Source organism: Ranitomeya imitator, chromosome 3, assembly GCF_032444005.1.
Source record: "Ranitomeya imitator isolate aRanImi1 chromosome 3, aRanImi1.pri, whole genome shotgun sequence".
Lineage (NCBI taxonomy): Eukaryota > Metazoa > Chordata > Amphibia > Anura > Dendrobatidae > Ranitomeya > Ranitomeya imitator.
The window spans coordinates 818,391,559-818,410,026 of NC_091284.1; the positions used below are offsets into that span (position 1 = coordinate 818,391,559).

General features: G+C 43.0%; 1 protein-coding gene across 2 annotated transcripts in view; it reads left to right on the plus strand.

The window, feature by feature from the left end:
* Window positions 1-18,239, plus strand: part of TENM4 (teneurin transmembrane protein 4) — a 1,627,060-nt gene extending 1,608,821 nt beyond the window's left edge. For both annotated transcript variants that reach the window (XM_069759344.1, XM_069759343.1), the window contains 7 exons: window positions 1,247-2,124; window positions 5,090-5,262; window positions 6,087-6,322; window positions 6,540-6,836; window positions 7,754-9,368; window positions 12,792-12,934; window positions 16,693-18,239. In XM_069759344.1, coding sequence (XP_069615445.1) covers window positions 1,247-2,124; window positions 5,090-5,262; window positions 6,087-6,322; window positions 6,540-6,836; window positions 7,754-9,368; window positions 12,792-12,934; window positions 16,693-17,451 — 4,101 coding nt within the window. In that variant the 3' untranslated portion in view covers window positions 17,452-18,239. The remainder of the gene's footprint in view (window positions 1-1,246; window positions 2,125-5,089; window positions 5,263-6,086; window positions 6,323-6,539; window positions 6,837-7,753; window positions 9,369-12,791; window positions 12,935-16,692) is intronic.
* Window positions 18,240-18,468: the final 229 nt, after the last annotated feature.

Below are 18,468 nucleotides of genomic sequence, written 5' to 3' on the forward strand. Positions count from 1 at the left end.
ACTAAACCTATTGCAGTTTAATGAATCAGTTTCCTGAACTTATCCTTTAGTCACATCCAAAGCTGCGTACAAATATCAGCTACGCTCCTTCCTACACGTGTGATAGAGAATTTTGATTATGAGCTCCCTTTAGGACCTGAATAATGGTGATGGATATGACCTGTGCATAGACTATACATAGCGGGAAGTAAAATGTAACCTTATGATGTAGCGAGGACGCACAGCCAACAAGCAGGATGTGGGCCTGCTCGCGGGTCTCTCCGGCACTGGTGGGGTCAGAGGTGATGAAATATTTAACCCGGCTATAATAAGAAATGGGGTTTAAAAATTGAAAATCTCCTCTGACTGCCGAGAGCGAGCACCTCTACTTGATAACACAAAGCTGCGGTGTGAGCGCTGCTCCGGAGATTATTGCAAGCTATGGAAGCATGCATTATTAAAGAGGAAAGCACAGACTGTAATGTTCTAATACAAGAGGGGGTAAAGTCAGCCTGTGGCCAGGACAGTGCATAATTCAGGGCTTGGCCTGGAACTCAGAGAAGAAGAGACTGCAGCAGAGGGAAGAGCAGCATACCAGCGATGCCTCGGGCATCATATTCAGCGAGACGCAAAGATCACTTCTCCATGTTTACAGCTTAAACTTACAACATGTCTTATACTCAAGTCACATCCAAAGCTGCATTCAAAAGTCTACATGTTTTCTATCAGTTTTCTTGTTGCAGTACTTGATACTGACAGGTGATTGCTGCCAGACACCTTTTATCTGGTCAACTGTCCAACCAGACCATTGCATGTTTCCAGGTCCAAGAGTTGTAGGTGGTGGTCATATCGTCCCTATACACATTGAGTTGTTATCCCATGAACCTAGACAATATCTTCTTGCCTTAAACCAGTTGGAAGATGCTTGGTCACCAAAATGTCTAGGTTGACTTCTCAACAGCCTAACCTTCTGGTTGCCACCTCAAGATAGGTTTGTTCTTGTCTAGACTGACCGTAAATCTATTCCATGAGGCTACGCACAACTTGGACTTTGGATTTTGTTTGGTGCATCTCTACTAGTTTCTTGGTTTTTAGTTAACCAATATTACTGTACTCGCCGTCATGGTCCAAACAGGTTGCTATATGGGCCGAATTTTAGCTTTGGTGAGTAAGTTGCAAGCCATTTCTGAAACAGCTGAGGTTTTCCTTGTAGGATTTGCTGCAACTTTTTGTGTTTTGTTCAATTTCTGATTTTGTGATTTTCTAGGTTCGTCTTGAATGGCCGACTGACTTGGCGGTGAACCCGTTGGATAACTCTCTCTACGTCCTTGACAACAATGTGGTGTTACAGATCTCTGAGAATCACCAGGTGCGCATTGTGGCAGGAAGACCGATGCATTGCCAAGTTCCTGGCATTGACCACTTCCTGCTAAGCAAGGTAGCCGTTCATGCCACCTTGGAGGCCGCCACTGCTTTGGCCGTGTCTCACAATGGGATTTTATATATTGCCGAAACTGACGAGAAGAAGATCAACCGGATAAGGCAGGTCACCACCAATGGTGAGATCTCTTTGGTGGCTGGAGCTCCAAGCGGCTGCGATTGTAAGAATGATGCCAGCTGTGAATGCTTCTCTGGAGATGATGGCTACGCAAAAGATGCAAAGTTGAACTCCCCGTCATCTCTTGCAGTCTGTGCCGATGGGGACTTGTATGTGGCCGACCTTGGGAATATTCGGATTCGCTTCATCCGCACCAATAAACCCTTCCTCAACAGTCAGAACATGTATGAGGTGTCTTCTCCCATTGACCAGGAATTGTACCTATTTGACACCACTGGCCGACACCTCTACACTCAAAGTCTGACAACCGGAGATTATCTGTATAACTTTACCTACACTGGAGATGGAGATCTTACCCTTATCACTGATAACAATGGTAATACACTCAACATAAGACGGGATTCCACCGGCATGCCTCTCTGGTTGGTGGTACCTGATGGACAGGTCTTCTGGTTGACCATTGGCACGAACAGTGCCCTGAAGAGCGTGTCAGAACAGGGGAATGAGTTGGCTATGATGACCTACCATGGAAATTCGGGTCTTCTCGCCACCAAAAGCAACGAGAATGGCTGGACAACATTTTACGAGTGAGTATGAACCTAACCAACCTCTGTGAACTTCTGTTTCCTCCTAAAAGTTCTTAGTTGTCTTTTTCTACAAACTTTTATTCAGGCATGTACTTTGATCCCATGATAACCTCTAATGAGACTATTATTTGTTCCTTTGTATAAGGGTTGTCATTCTGCTTTCGTAGACTCTAAAATGTTAAATCTATCAGGCGATATTTATGCAGGGTCAAATTTACGTTGAACATTTAGGGCAGGTTCCCTGGGGTCTATTTGCCCATTCCTTATTTCGACTTTGGGGAAGCGGTGGCCACATCAATGTCTAAGGGTACTAGGTAGTCCCCCATTACCTTGATAGACATCAGTAAAGTTTAGGTTTGACTAACATACTAACATACTAACATGGGATAGGGACCCTCAACCAGTTTTTTATCTAAGTACCTCCACCGTGGTTCTACCTTGTCTGATGTGGCTTTAAGGAAAAGGTGGCCACATATGCGTCTAAGGATTTGTAGACTATCTCCCCTTATTCCGATCTTCATTGGAGAGGCCGATCTGCAACATACATGTGACTGTGATAAGGGTCAGGTGAGGTGAAGGTATTGGAAACCAAACCAATTAGGGACCTTCACCAAAGCCTAAAGATGTTCTCCAATCTGTAATTGATAGAAAGTTCCCTTTACTATAAGCTGAATGGCCCACTGCTGGGATCTCCTGTGATCCGCTGTGATCTGATGGAAACCTGGGGGTAAAAGTGTTCAGTTTCCCTGCAGTGCCACCCCAGGTGAAATAAAGTATTACATCATGCTAGTTCAAACCATGAGAGAGAACAGAGGACACTCTTCTTGAAAGGGTTTGTCCAGAGTCTAAAAAACACAAATCTACCTACAGTGCCAAGTGGCTGAGGAGTTGACGGGTGGACAACCCCTAATAACCCAGCCACCACTGGCGGCCATATTAGCTGTCACCCAGATAATATTCTCATGGTAGAGGCGGACCGAGGAAAGCTTTTCATTTTGGATAGAAATGTTCTTTAGCCACATCCGCACGGGTCAAATGCCTTCGAACTATTCTTTAGGAACTTGGAAATCTGCTTCGCAGTACACGGCCATAAATCTTCACCGTGAAGGATTATTGTACTTCCCTTGTGGGAGAAAACATTTTTTTCTGGTCTTAAGTTAAAAACTAAGAGCGCGGCCACATAAATTATTGAGCGTCTCGGAAAGAAAGAGCCGTCTATAAATGTAATTCTGCCAATAGTAAATTGGATACGAACACGCGCGGGGTCAGAGTTTTCCATTCGAAGCTATGATGACAAGCGACGGGTGGCATGGAAAGGCCCCAAATTAGATCTGGCGAGAGGACGGAGGTTCTGGTAATGTAAAGCTCATACAGAAAAATGATTTTCTTCAACTTTAAACATGAGGAAAAATTATTCCTTGTGGTGTCCTAGATCAGAATCACAACTTAGAAAAATGCCTATTATTATTATTATTTTATTTTTTTAATAGGAGTGATGTTCATGTGTCAGTCTACACTGCAGTTCTATCATTGAATTCACCAGTAAATGAAGTTGGCCGCCAAAAAATACCAACTGGGAGCTGATTGTGCACGAGAGACATCACTTTTCCTTTCCGTCTGCCCTTGTTTTTGTACCAGAGACCCGATACGCACCGTTACATCGCAGTACTCCGCATCCCACCTTACAAGCACCAGAACTGCCGGCAGCCATTAACACTGATGATTGTCTGCAGCAGCTTTAGTTATTATTAGATCAATTTACACATTTTTCTCTCGTCCCAGTTAGTAAATATGTTAATTGTGTGTACATTGTGACCTATTTATTTATTTATTTCTGCAGAACTTGCCAAAATGGATAAATGTGCATCTGCTACATTACAGGCAGATTTTGCCTTCTCCTATATATATAATATTATTTTTTTTTCATCTTGTTTCTTATTGAATTTTCTTATTTTATTTTTATTAAATTTGCCGATTTTTTTTTTTTTTTTATTTTATTTTTTTTTTTTTTTTTCCCCATTTAATTTTTTATTTTTTTTATTTTACCAAACTATCCAATTTCTAGCAATAGGCTCTATTCATTTATTGCCTTCATTGGGTCTGGTGTATGAATATTTGTAATTATATATGGGTTTAACATGTCTTTTCTTAGCAAATATGCTTCCATTTTTTCATTCTTTTTTTATATTTTTTTAAAATATTAATTTTTTATTTCAATTTATTATGCTAATAGTTTTTTGTAGAATTTGTATGTGCTAAATAGCAGTTAATTTGTCATGTCCTGTATATGATATATATTTCTTTTTTTTTTAAATATACATGTGTATATATTTATATATGTGTTTTATTAATCTATTTTTTATTTATATAACTTAATTCTATTTTATTTTTATTTTATTTTTTTCTCCATTTTTCTTATTTATTTTTCTTTTTTTTGTGGTTTAATTTAAGTGTTGTTTTTCTTGTTTGCTTTTATTTTTGTCAGTTAAATTGGCAATTTCTATCAAAATAATACAATTCATTGTCTTTGTGATGGTGCCCTTTAGAAGTCAATATATTATCACCAAGTAATAAAGATGTATCTGCTCCTCGGGGGTGGGTTCGCCAGAATACTGCCCACGCTAGGTGACTAGACTAAAGCATTTTCCTATTGGCCACATCTTCCAGGAAAAGCCGCAAAGCAAAGATGGAGTAGGAGCCATGCTTTCCTATGAAGTCAGGGTGACTGTGACTAAATGATCGCTTCATAATGAATAGTGGCTGCCGTAGCCTGACACTTCCTGTGGTTGTCGTACGTTGATAACAGACACACTGGTATTGAATGTAGTTGGGTTTTAATACTAAATACCAATTTCTAATAATATTTTATTTCCAGCTGACCCCATTGTCCCACCTGCACAACTCTGTAAAACCTAGAAAGACGCCTGAAATGTTTCCATCTCTTCACCGTGTTTCTCATTTTCAGGTATGACAGTTTCGGCCGCTTGACTAATGTCACCTTCCCCACGGGGCAGGTCAGCAGCTTCCGCAGTGACACCGACAGCTCGGTGCATGTCCAGGTGGAGACGTCAAATAAAGAGGATGTTACCATAACAACCAACCTGTCCGCATCAGGAGCTTTCTACACGCTGCTGCAAGGTAAGTTGTGCCTAGACATGGCCAGAACTGGTCAAAGAGATGTAGCAGAGCTGTGTGTCAGGGAACGCTCTTATTAGTACATTTAGATAACTAGGCTGGGCCTGACGGGCATTGGTACTGCTAGGACCCAACAGGCTCTGTTCCAGCTGAGCCAGACAGGCGTGGGCTCGACAGGCTTCGTCTCGGCGTGGGCTCGACAGGCTTCGTCTCGGGGTGGGCTCGACAGGCTTCGTCTCGGCGTGGGCTCGACAGGCTTCGTCTCGGCGTGGGCTCGACAGGCTTCGTCTCGGCGTGGGCTCGACAGGCTTCGTCTCGGCGTGGGCTCGACAGGCTTCGTCTCGGCGTGGGCTCGACAGGCTTCGTCTCGGCGTGGGCTCGACAGGCTTCGTCTCGGCGTGGGCTCGACAGGCTTCGTCTCGGCGTGGGCTCGACAGGCTTCGTCTCGGCGTGGGCTCGACAGGCTTCGTCTCGGCGTGGGCTCGACAGGCTTCGTCTCGGCGTGGGCTCGACAGGCTTCGTCTCGGCGTGGGCTCGACAGGCTTCGTCTCGGCGTGGGCTCGACAGGCTTCGTCTCGGCTGGGGACAGACGTGACTCAACTTGAGAAAAATCCCAATATTGACAGAACAATCTAGCAGCACAAGTAGTAGCATTTGGGGACTGATTCCTAATTTTAGGCTTTAAAACACTGTTAAGTGTGGGTTCTTCCCCAACTCCCCTGTCAGACTTGGCCCAACAGCCTCGGATCTGCTAAAGTATCTCACTGTATTATTTTTGTTTGACCAGAGCAGAGTCACAAAACTAAACTGTTCTTCTTGTTTTCCAGATCAAGTGAGGAACAGCTATTACATTGGGGCGGATGGGTCCCTGAGGCTCATTTTGGCCAATGGCATGGAGGTCGCCCTTCAGACAGAACCTCACCTCCTCGCCGGTACCGTGAACCCCACCGTCGGCAAACGCAATGTCACCCTGCCTATAGACAATGGCCTCAATCTAGTGGAGTGGAGACAGCGCAAGGAGCAGGCCCGGGGGCAGGTCACTGTTTTTGGACGGCGACTGAGGGTAAATTTATGTTTTTATTATTTCCGTCATTGTGGTGCCATTGAACAGCCAGGAAATGCACATTGACATAAATGGCTGCACTGCTGTGGGAATTAATCATGGGTCATGTCGGCCAATGTATGTGAGCTTCTACCCAGGTCTGGTGAGAGTTGGTTATGGTCAGTACATCAAATATAATATATAAGAATAGTAATAAAAATGTTCAATATCCCTCCAGGTCCACAATAGAAACCTGCTGTCTTTGGATTTTGATCGCGTTACAAGGACCGAGAAGATCAATGATGACCACCGGAAGTTCACGCTGAGGATCCTGTACGACCATGCCGGGAGGCCAAGCCTCTGGTCACCATCCAATGGCCTAAGTGGAGTAAATGTGACGTACTCTCCCGGAGGTCATGTGGCAGGAATACAGAGAGGAACCATGTCTGAAAGAATGGAGTATGACCAAGCAGGAAGAATCGTATCCAGGACCTTTGCCGATGGGAAGTCATGGACCTATACCTACCTAGAGAAGGTGTGCGGCCCTTGGTATCTACTTAGAAATAATTTTGATGTTATCTCTGCACACAGTGATTGTCACCGGTAACTCCATTAACAATATAAACATTTATTCTACAAAAAACAAAAAAATGTGAATTTAAAACATTTTTATTTCACAAAATCTAATCTAAATTTTTTATAAATTAAAGTGTTTTTATTACATTTGCGAAATTGTATTTTTTTAAATACAATGTTTTAAATTAAATGAAAATATAAACAAATGCCAAATTTAATATTAAAAAACTCTTATTTTTGCGTAATTTCAAAAATTATATTTTAAAACATGTATTTTCAGAAATGTAAAAATATATTTTTAAAAAATGTAATTAAAAAAAATAGTAAATCATGGCTAAATGCCGTAATTCAACATTTTCTTTTTCAATGTTTTTTTTAAAACTTAAAGAGGTTGTCCACCATTTTTTCAATGATGACTTATCCTTAAGATTATAGAAACTTGATTCCAGCTCACGCAGTTGCTCATCCATATTCTTAAGATGTCCGACACTCGCCGATCAGGTGTTCTCGGTGGTGGCGGCTGGAAATACTCACTTGCTGAGCTGCTCCATCTTCTGATAGAGGCCGCAGCTGGATACTGCACCTACTATTGATTTTAATAGCAGGCGGATGTGTAGTACCCTGCTGCTGTCACTATCAGAAGCCGGAGCAGCTCCTCAAGTATTTCCGTCCGGCACCCACTACCGCCACCGAGAACAGCTGATTGGCGGTGGTGCCATGTATGCGACCCGACCGATCAGACATTGATGACGTATCCTAAAATTAATAAGTAGTCGACAACCTCTTTAAAATATGAAATTGTAAAATAGAAAAGCATTCGGTAATTGTGGCTTTGTGTCGTCATTCACCATTTTATTTTTCATTTTTTTTTCTCAGTCCATGGTGTTACTACTTCATAGCCAGAGACAATACATCTTTGAATTCGACAAAAACAATCGTCTGTCTTCAGTCACCATGCCCAATGTGGCTCGACAAACATTGGAGACCGTCCGCTCCATTGGTTACTATCGGAATATTTACCGACCCCCAGAGGGCAATGCCTCCGTTATCCAAGACTTTTCGGAGGAAGGGCAAATGTTGCAAACTCTCTACATGGGCACTGGGAGACGGATGATCTACAAATATGGAAAATTATCAAAACTTGCTGAGATCTTGTATGACACCACCAAGATTGCATTCACGTACGATGAAACAGCCGGTATGTTGAAGACCGTCAACTTGCAAAATGATGGTTTTACGTGCACCATCCGTTACCGGCAGATCGGACCATTAATTGACCGGCAGATATTCCGATTTACTGAGGAAGGAATGGTCAACGCTAGATTTGACTACAACTATGACAACAGTTTTCGGGTCACCAGTATGCAGGCCGTCATTAACGAGACTCCACTGCCCATCGACTTGTACAGATACGATGACGTATCCGGTAAAACAGAGCAATTCGGCAAATTTGGGGTAATATATTATAATATCAACCAGATCATCACCACTGCAGTCATGACCCATACTAAGCAGTTTGACACGTATGGACGTGTACGGGAACTTCAGTACGAAATCTTCAGGTCCATGATGTTTTGGATGATGTTGCAATATGACAACATGGGTCGTGTGGTGAAGAAAGAGCTCAAGGTCGGACCCTACGCAAACTCCACTAGGTACACCTATGAATATGACAACGATGGACAATTACAAACAGTATTTGTCAATGACAAACAACAATGGAGATACAATTACGACCTAAATGGTAACTTACATCTGTTGAATCCGGGAAACAGCATCCGCCTCATGCCTCTAAGATACGATTTGAGAGATCGGATCACCAGACTTGGAGATGTTCAGTATCGGATGGACGAAGATGGTTTCCTGAAACAAAGAGGGAACGATATATTCGAGTACAGCTCCGCCGGTCTTCTCGTGAAAACTTATAATAAACTCAGCGGTTGGATGGTGAAGTATCGATATGATGGTCTTGGAAGGAGAATTTCCCGTAAGACCAACAACGGTCAACATTTACAGTTCTTCTATGCCGATCTCGCCAACCCTACTAGGATCACACATTTCTACAACCATTCCAGTTCGGAGATAGCATCTTTATATTATGACCTACAAGGCCATCTCTTTGCCATGGAGCTAAGCAGTGGAGATGAGTTTTACATTGCTTGTGACAACATCGGTACTCCCATGGCAGTCTTTACTGGTTCTGGACTTATGATCAAACAAATCTTTTACACTGCCTATGGAGAAATATATATGGACTCAAATCCTAACTTTCAGATAGTTATCGGCTATCATGGTGGCCTGTTTGATCCTCTCACTAAGCTCATCCACATGGGTCGTCGAGACTACGACGTCTTAGCCGGTCGATGGACAAGTCCTGACCATGATATATGGAAGCAGCTTAGCACCACCAACATTATGCCGTTCAACTTGTACATGTTTAAAAACAACAACCCCGTGAGCAGATCCCAGGATACAAAATGCTACATGACCGGTAAGTCCAATGGAACAGTTTGACCCATTTCCGTTTTCTTCTTTTCATAGTTAACGGTGGGTTTAGGTTTAACTCCAAAAGGTACATTATTGACCTATGTGTGTGGCGGTGCACAAACGTCCCATCGGCTAGTGACATAAGCCAAGATCTCAAGAACCTTAATTCTTTCCTTGAATTTTTTTATTACGGTATTTTAAAAGTTGTTGGGCTTGACCCCATGCTTGAATCTGCACATTCTTGTATATTTTTCGATGAAAGACCTCATTATACAGTATATACAGGTTGTAGTTCATGACCTAGAATACAGATTTTGGCCGTTTTTGTAGCCCATTCCTCATCACCTCCTATTGAAATAATGGATATCATTAAGGTTGACCTTTTATCCAATTGTTTGATAAGAATCTCACCGATCAAAGGGGACCTTTTACATTTTAAGAAATTTTGGTCTCCAGATGTTCTTTTCTTTAGGGTCACGTATCCACCAATTTTCATTCGAACACCCAGAAGAAATGGTTTCTCTGGGGTATTTTTTTAAGCACTGTTATTCTTATTCCGAAAAGGTGCCTGAAACCGATCAGTTTTACTTTTCTTTACAATCAATTTTCCAGTAAATTTCTACAAAATTTGCAGTAAATATTCCATTTTGAAAGATTTTGGCCAATCCAAATAGGTAGAAACTATTTTTCAATCATGCCGGGATTGTTTCATTGTGCCTGGGTCTTAAATTCCCACCGTAGGGTATGTGTGCATGTTCTGGACTTGTAGAAGAAAAATCTGCTGCAGATCCTAATGCTTTTGCAAGAAAAACGCTGCATAATACAAACAAGCTTTTTTGCAGCATTTTGATGCTTTTTTCACATTCATTATGATGGGTAAAAAATGCTGAAGGAATTTCCCTGAAACTGCTTCAAATCTGCAAAGTAAAAATAAGCAGCGTGTGCACGAGACTTCGGAAATTCACTCTCTTTAATTTGACAGTAAAATGCTGCGTTTTTGCGGCAAAAACGCAACATGTGAACATTTTTTGCAATAGTTTTTACAGTGTACATTTCGTGGTAAAAATGACCTCAGAATGTGATTCTGCTCATTGATACGATTACGGCGATACCAAACTTTATCATTTTTTTTTCTTATCAAAAGTTTGAAAAAAAATTACATTTTTGGGGTTCTGTCGCCATTTTTCAGAAACCCATAATGTTTTTATTTTTGGGGTGATAGAGCTGTGTGATGTCTTACTTTTAGATTGGCAAGACATCGTTTTTATTGATGCCATTTTTGGATAGATGTGATGTTTTGATCGCTTGTTACAGCATTTTTTGTGGAATTGCAGCAACCAAAAATTTTGGCGTTCTTAAATTGTTTCCGTTTACGGAGTTTAATGATCAATGATCATATGTTAATTTTTTATACATTTTTTATTAGCTTTATTTTTAATAAAGGAGTGACTTGAATTTTTTTTTATATATATTTTTTAAACTTTTTTTTATTTTTCACTTAAGTCATCTGATCGCTTGTGCTATGTACAGCGATGCCACCGCATTGCTGCATATAGTAAAAATCACGGTCTCATTTGAAGCGCGGTCACAGGCAGTGTTTCCAGGGTGCGCCATAATGGCAGGCACGGAGGTCTTCACCAGACCCCGGCTGTGACAGCAACCCATCGAGGAGCCACTAGTACGTCACGGGCGCGCCTATGAGTGCTTCCATACCGGCGCGTTGTTAATGCCGCTTTCAGATTTTCAGTGGCATTTAACAGGTTAACAATCGAGGCTGAGACTTCGTGCCGCACACGATTGTCAGGGGCAGCTCCTGTTTGTAACACAGCCATCACCCGCCTTGTATGTGGTGAGGCCGCTCCATACTCCCGCTTCCGACTTGCAAAGGGGTTAAAGGGGATCTGTGAGCAGGTTTTTCCTATGGAAGAGCAGCATGATGTAGGGGCAGAGTTCCTGATCCCAGTGATGTGTCACTTACTTGGCTTCTTGCTGTAGGTTTGAAAGGATCTCTGTTTTTCTCTGCTGTAGATGTAGCAGACCACTGATTGGCAGCTTCCTGTGTACACTGTACATTATCAGCCAATCAGTGGTGAGGGCGGGGTTATACAGGATAGCTGGACTGCTGCGCACATGATATCTAGTCCAGCTTTGATAATCTGCTGATAAAACACTGATTGTATTCAAACTACAGCAAGTTGCAACTGCTGACCAAGTGAAACACCACTCGAATCGGGCTTTATGCCCCTACATCATGCTGCTCTTGGATTACGTAAAAACACCTGTTGACAAATTCCCTTTAAAATCAGATTTGCCATAGGTAAATCTTTTGGTTTCAGATTTTGAGTAATACGGGGGACTTTACTCTTGAATGTCAGGTGTTTTTTAACCCTTCCTTTGCCGTACACCCCAGATGCTTTGCTCTTTATAAAGGACGATATATACCACATTATTAATTAGTAACATCCTACAATTTTCAGGCTGGCAGTTAATTAAACGTTGGCATTTGATCGTGACCTCGGCCTTTTTAAGTTTTCATCTTTTCAAGGTCGTTAATAAATGGCGGCACGTGACGTGATTGATTATTATACTGGGAGTCTATGCCCCAGGAGGGGGTGAAGAAGAAAGTGTTCGGGTGGATGCGGCCCGTACGTGAGATTAACCATCCGTGTACGTTGCAGATGCCGCCGTTGTTGCTCACATCTGCTTTGTTACGACCTCATTGCGATGTCATGAAAAACTCCATGAATTACTCAGTAATTGTAGCTTGTGCACTTAAAGGACTCGTCCTCATTTCTAGAGCGTGCCAGGGGTTAAATCTTGTGTAACGCGTTGAGAAACTTTGCAAATGTTTTATATTATTTATCTTGGACTGATTTTCCGCTATTTTCGTCTTCTCCACTCGAGAACGATCGGTGACTACCTGGTGTGAAGCCATAGGTCCACGTCATGTGACCTAAAGAGTGCAACAATCTAACAATCGACAAATGCCACAAGTTCTGGCTACAAATGGAAGATTCTTAGATATCCTCTCACTTAAAGGGGTTGTCGCACAAAGGATTGGTCCTGTATACCATGTGAATGGAGCGGCGGGTGGTTGCTTCCTTTATTGTTCTTGTGCAACTACATCTCCACTGAATCGTAGATCTCTTCTGGTCGGTGAGGGTCCTAATGGTGGGACCCGTAGTCTTCAGATTATTAATTGTGAGCATCCTTGTTAAGTGACCCATACAGTATCTGTCAGCCGGACAACTACTACGACCTAACACACTCCCTATACACATGCACACTTGGTTTGGCGGAGCGTGCATGTGTTCTCAATGAGCTGCTGTCCTTGGTATCTCTTCCTTGAGAACATAGTTTGGACATGTTAGAATTCAGGTTTCTTTCAGGAACTCACCCGAATTTCCTTCTCTATTCTTCACACCAGATGTCAACAGTTGGTTGCTCACCTTCGGCTTTCAGCTGCACAACGTGATCCCCGGTTACCCCCGGCCGGACATTGATGCCATGGAGCCATCTTACGAATTGGTCAGCACTCAGATGAAGACCCAAGAATGGGACAACAGCAAGGTAATGGGTTGCACCAGAGTAAAGACACTTCTATAACTGTTTTTTTATCTATCTGCTGTAGGTCAACGTTTCGCTACTTATCTTAGGGGCTTCTGCGGCTCATAAATGGTAGGAAGGCTTACTCTGCATTGTGTTCATTTTAATTGCTTCTAATAGGTTCTCCCCCGCTTATATTTACTTCTGGGACCCTTGTATCATAAGAGCAAGGAGCTCTGATCCCCTATTTTTCTCTCCCATTGACTTTTCCATTTATTCTCTGCTGGCATGCATTGGCACCCATTCTGCCAGAAGCACTGGAACTCCTGCCCATCAGTCATCTATGGTGCATCCTGTGGCAGTCGGCACCTCACTCCTTCCCCTGCTTGTTCAGTGTCTGTGATTTTAGCAGCTCTAGTCCTGTGGCCGCTGCGTCAGGGCCCAGTGAATCGATTGGCACCCTCTCTAATTGTAGGAGTTGTAGCATTTACTACACCAGGGTAACTTGTAACAAACCCTCAACTGAACCAGGTCTGAATATATATATTCAGCCTCTGAGCATAAACATGTCATTTTTAGGTCCAAATTTTTTATAGTGATACAAAGTTCCAAATCCCCTGCTCAAAAATAGTGCAAAATGGCAATATTTATTTTTCCAGCCACCACTAGAGGGAGCTCACTGCCTACTAGTTCAATGTGTATACATTTAGGTCCTAAGCTCCCCCTAGTGGTGGCTCCAGGAAGTCAGAAAGTTATCATTTAGCAATATGTCTAGGTAGTGGATACATTTTTTTTTGTTTGTTTGTTTTTTGTTGTTGTCTTTTTTTTCTTTTTACACGACTGTATGACTTCTGTAATTTCTTTTTTAATTTTCACTTATTTTCATTATTTATTTGCTTGCTATGAAAACAATGTAACCATAAAAATAGTCAGATTCCTCGAGCAAAAAATGTGTATTGGGACCAGACTGTCCCAAAGGAACATCCAGGATGTCGAATTTCACAAAGTTTTAGTGAAAGGTCACAAATTTTCTAAAAACAAGATGTGCAAAGCTGAGAAGGCAGTGCCCCCTCCCCCGCACCTCCCCCTGCCCCTATGGTCTCCGAAGTCCACAGTTAAAACACTTTCTCTGTGAGATTTCACACCACGCTCCTGTATCCACACATAATGGATTTTACACTTTCAAGTGGTTTCGGCTAAATGACTTTTTAATTTGTGATGCAATCAATTATGGATGTCCATAGGCGTCCATTAGTCAGAGAGCGCGGCCGCGGGAACAATCCAGCCTATGTGCGCTATTCAGCTCCACGGTCGGCCTCACCGGCCTTTTATAATGCTAAAATTGGGGCGATGGCAGGGCGGCAGTTAAAAATGAATATTAATAGTTTAGGCTCGGCTTGTTCCCAAGGGTTCGTTTTTAAAGGGAAATTAACACCAGTGTCAGTTCCCATAAGGTTAGGGAAGCCATGCAGTGCCCCCAAACTGAAGGGGGGGTAGAGGTGGTCCCGTACAATTTATCCAGCTTGTCCGAGGTTGACACCGGCGTCCTGTCACATTGCCAGGTTTAAGATCTGTCTTGTAATAAAACTGTGGGGTACACATATAAGGCTGCGCTTCCCCGAAAATAGGAAACTCCAAGTCAGGAAGGAAAAATAGTTTTTCCCGTATTAAAACCAAAACCACTTTGGGGGTGAAGAGTCCTGTGGTTGGCACAAATATGGGTGGGGCTGCTGCTGTTTTAGGAGCTCTGGGGCTGTCTCTATTTTAGAGGCTCTGGGTGGGACTGCTGCTGTATTTAGGGGCTCTACAACTGCCTCTATTTTTGGGGCTCTGGGTGGGGCTACTGCTGTCTTAGGGGCTATCTATTTTAGGGGCTCTGAATGGGCTGCTGCTGTTTTAGGGGATCCATGACTGTCACTATTTTAGGGGCTCTGGGTGGGGCTACTGCAGTCTTAGAGGCTCTGGGGCTGTCTCCATTTTAGGGGCTCTGGGTGAGGCTACTGCTGTCTTAGGGGCTCCGGGGCTATCTCTATTTTAGGGGCTCTGGGTGAAGATGCTTCTGTATTAGGGGATCTACGACTGCCACTATTTTAGGGGCTCTGGGTGGGGCTACTGCTGTCTTAAAGGCTCTGGGGCTGTCTCTATTTTAGGGGCTCTGGGTGGGGATGCTTCTGTTTTAGGGGCTCTGGGGCTGTCTTTATTTTAGGGGCTCTAGGTGGGACTACTGCTTTTTTTAGGGGCTCTGGGACTGTCTCTATTTTAGGGGCTCTGGATAGGGCTGCTGCTGTTTTAGGTGCCCTGGGGCTGACTCTATTTTAGGGGCTCTGGGTGGGGCTACTGCTGTTTTAGGGGCTCTACAACTGCCACTATTTTAGGGGTGCTGGGTGGGGCTACTGCTGTCTTAGGGGCTCTAGGGCTGCCTCTATTTTAGGGGCTCTGGGTGGGTCTGCTGCTGTTTTAGGGTCTCTGAGGATCTGGGTGAGGCTGCTGATTTAGAGGTTCTGGGGCTGTCTATTGTAAGGGCTCTACAACTCACTATTTTAGGGACTCTGGGTTGGGCTGCTGCTGTTTTAGGGGTTCTGGGGCTTGCACTATTTTATATAGAGCTCTGTGGCTGACTCTGTGTTAGCATCTCTACGCCTGCCACTATTTTAAGGGGCTCTGGGTGATGCTACCACTATTTTAGGGGCTCTGCAGCTTCACTATTTTAGGGTCTCTGGGTGGGGCTGCTGCTGTTTTAAGGGCTCTAGTGCTTTGACTATTTTAGGGCTCTGCAGCTTCACTATTTTAGGATCACTGGGTGGAAATGCTACTGTTTTGGGGACTCAGCAGCTTTTAAGCGCCCAGGTTATTTATGAAAGGTTTGGACATGTGACTGAACATTTTGCCCAGAATATCAGGCTGATCAATCTCTAAAGCAGTAGCGTGACATAACCCTGACTATAGGGGGCAAGAAGCCGTGGCAAACCGCTGACTGTTTTTTGTTTCCTAAGTGTCATGTTTGCGAGGGTGTAGAATGGGGGGATGTATCTATCATGTGACCCCTTCTTTGCCCCATTCAATGGCTGATTATTATTTCGCTTTCCGATCTGCTGATTTGCGGTTGGAACCTCGTGTAATTAGGATTTAAAAAATATATATACAGGTCAATAATGATGGACCATAAAACAAAATAATTCTAATAATTCTGGTCATGTGCAGAAGCTGCACTGTGGCTGAGAACTCCACACACGTTGGACCTTTCCACGCAGGACAGCTTTCATCCGTCATTTCCAGCCGCTCTTCAATAACCTGACACTCCGCTTGATGTTTTTGTAACTAGAAAGACTTCAGATCAATCATCCTAAAGTTCTAGTTGTAGTAGACAAGAAACAGAGAAACAGAAATTCTGGAGGAAATGGGAAGACCCTCAAGAGACAGACCACCCACGGGGAAGAGTCAGGGGTGTTCAAATCCTTGTTACTTTGTTAACCTGTTACTTAAAGGGACGATAAACACTTTTCTTTTCTCCCCTTTGTCTTCCAATGTAAGGACGGGCAAGGAAGTCCTTCAAAATCCCAAATTACTAAATTAGAGGGTCTTGGTAATGTAGACACAGCAGTGGGGGTGGGGGGCTTCTGCTTTAGCCGGATGCCCAACAGAAAAAAAGGTCAGAAACAGAAGTTGTGATACTTAATTTTAGCGATGAATGGGGGGATCTTCTCCTATTCCTCTAGTATTAAAAACAAAAAAAACAAAATAAAACCTGAAAAATAGTAATTTTTTTTTACCTTGTCTTGCAGTCAATCTTGGGCGTCCAATGTGAGGTTCAGAAGCAGCTGCGAGCCTTCGTTACCCTGGAAAGATTCGACCCCGTCTACAGCTCCCCCATCGCCGGCTGTCGCTCGGAAAAAGGCAGCAAGAAATTCGCCACCATCGGCTCCATCTTTGGGAAAGGGGTGAAGCTTGCGATGAAAGATGGCCGCGTCACCACCGACATCATCAGCGTGGCCAACGAGGACGGGAGGCGCGTTGCCGCCATCTTAAACAATGCTCAGTATTTGGAGAACTTGCACTTCACCATTGATGGTGTTGACACTCATTATTTTACCAAACAAGGACCTCCGGAAAGCGACCTGTCCATTTTAGGGCTCAGCAGTGGCAGGAGAACCTTGGAGAACGGGGTCAACGTCACCGTATCTCAGATAAACACTGTTCTGGGTACAAGGACTAGACGATACACAGATATCCAGCTACAATATGGCACCTTGTGCCTCAACACTCGTTACGGGACCACCCTGGACGAGGAGAAGGTTCGCGTCCTGGACCTGGCCAGACAAAAGGCAGTGTCTCAGGCATGGCTCAAAGAGCAGCAGAGACTTCGAGACGGCGAGGAGGGTCTCCGAGCATGGACAGAAGGAGAAAAACAGCAATTACTGAGCACAGGACGGGTCCAGGGCTACGACGGTTATTACGTAATTTCCGTGGAGCAATATCCGGAACTTTCAGACAGCGCCAACAACATCCACTTCATGAGACAGAGCGAGATGGGCAGAAGGTGACATAGACGGTCATCGAGTTGACTTCTTGCCAAAGACAGCTACTGTGGTGGTGGCCGCATTCCCGAACTGTGTTGTAATCGAGCCTTTTTTTTTTTTTTTTGTAATAAAATAATTTTAAAAAATCCTAAAAAAAAATTAAATAAAAGCTAAAAAAACAACAACAAGAAAAATCGGACCTAGAAAAGTAAAAAACAATCGTCCTTGCGGTTGAACTTGAAACGTTGCAACTTTTTTAAATTTTTATTTTTTAACTAATAGCGCTGGCCTTCACACCAGTTGGAAATTCAATGGAAGGTGTTTCAGAATGATCACAGAGTTTTTTTCTTTTGTTTTTTTTTTTACCCTTGTGAGAATTTCAAGATGTTACGTTGGGATAAAAAAAAATAAAGAACGGATGTCTGGGCAGAAAGTTTTTTCATCATTCTCAACTCCGGAGCAGGGATCGATGTGGCTTTTTTTTTTTCTTTCGATGAAGAAGCCGTGGACAAAAAAAAAATATCTATTCAGCTCTAACTTTTTGAGAACTGAAGATTTTGCCTTGATTTTAACCAAAACTGTTCAGATCATTTACCTTGTGTCATGATGCAGTATGCGGGAGAATGGATTCATGGATTCTCTGTCCCCAATGTGTTGCTTGTGTTACATTTTTCGAATACAGTTGATAGTATTTTCCCTTAAACAGGTTTGGGTGAGACTCTGGACGGTTCGTTTTTTTATTTTTTTATTTTATTTTTTATTTTTTTATTTTATTTTTTTTCGGGTGGGAACAATTGGACTTGACAACATCTAAAAAAAAAAAAAAAAAAATTAAAAAAAATTTGTGCCTCTAGAGGACAGCAGGACTTCTCTCCACGTTCACTCGGAGCCGCAAAATGTTTTTGTTTTTTTGGTGGGGAGCTCCCGATGTAGATTCTATGATTCTACAACATGACCAATGGTTTTATTAGAATTTTATTGTTTTGACATTCGTTATGTTGAAGGGTGGCAGTCATTTAAAAAAAAAAATTGCGGAACCAG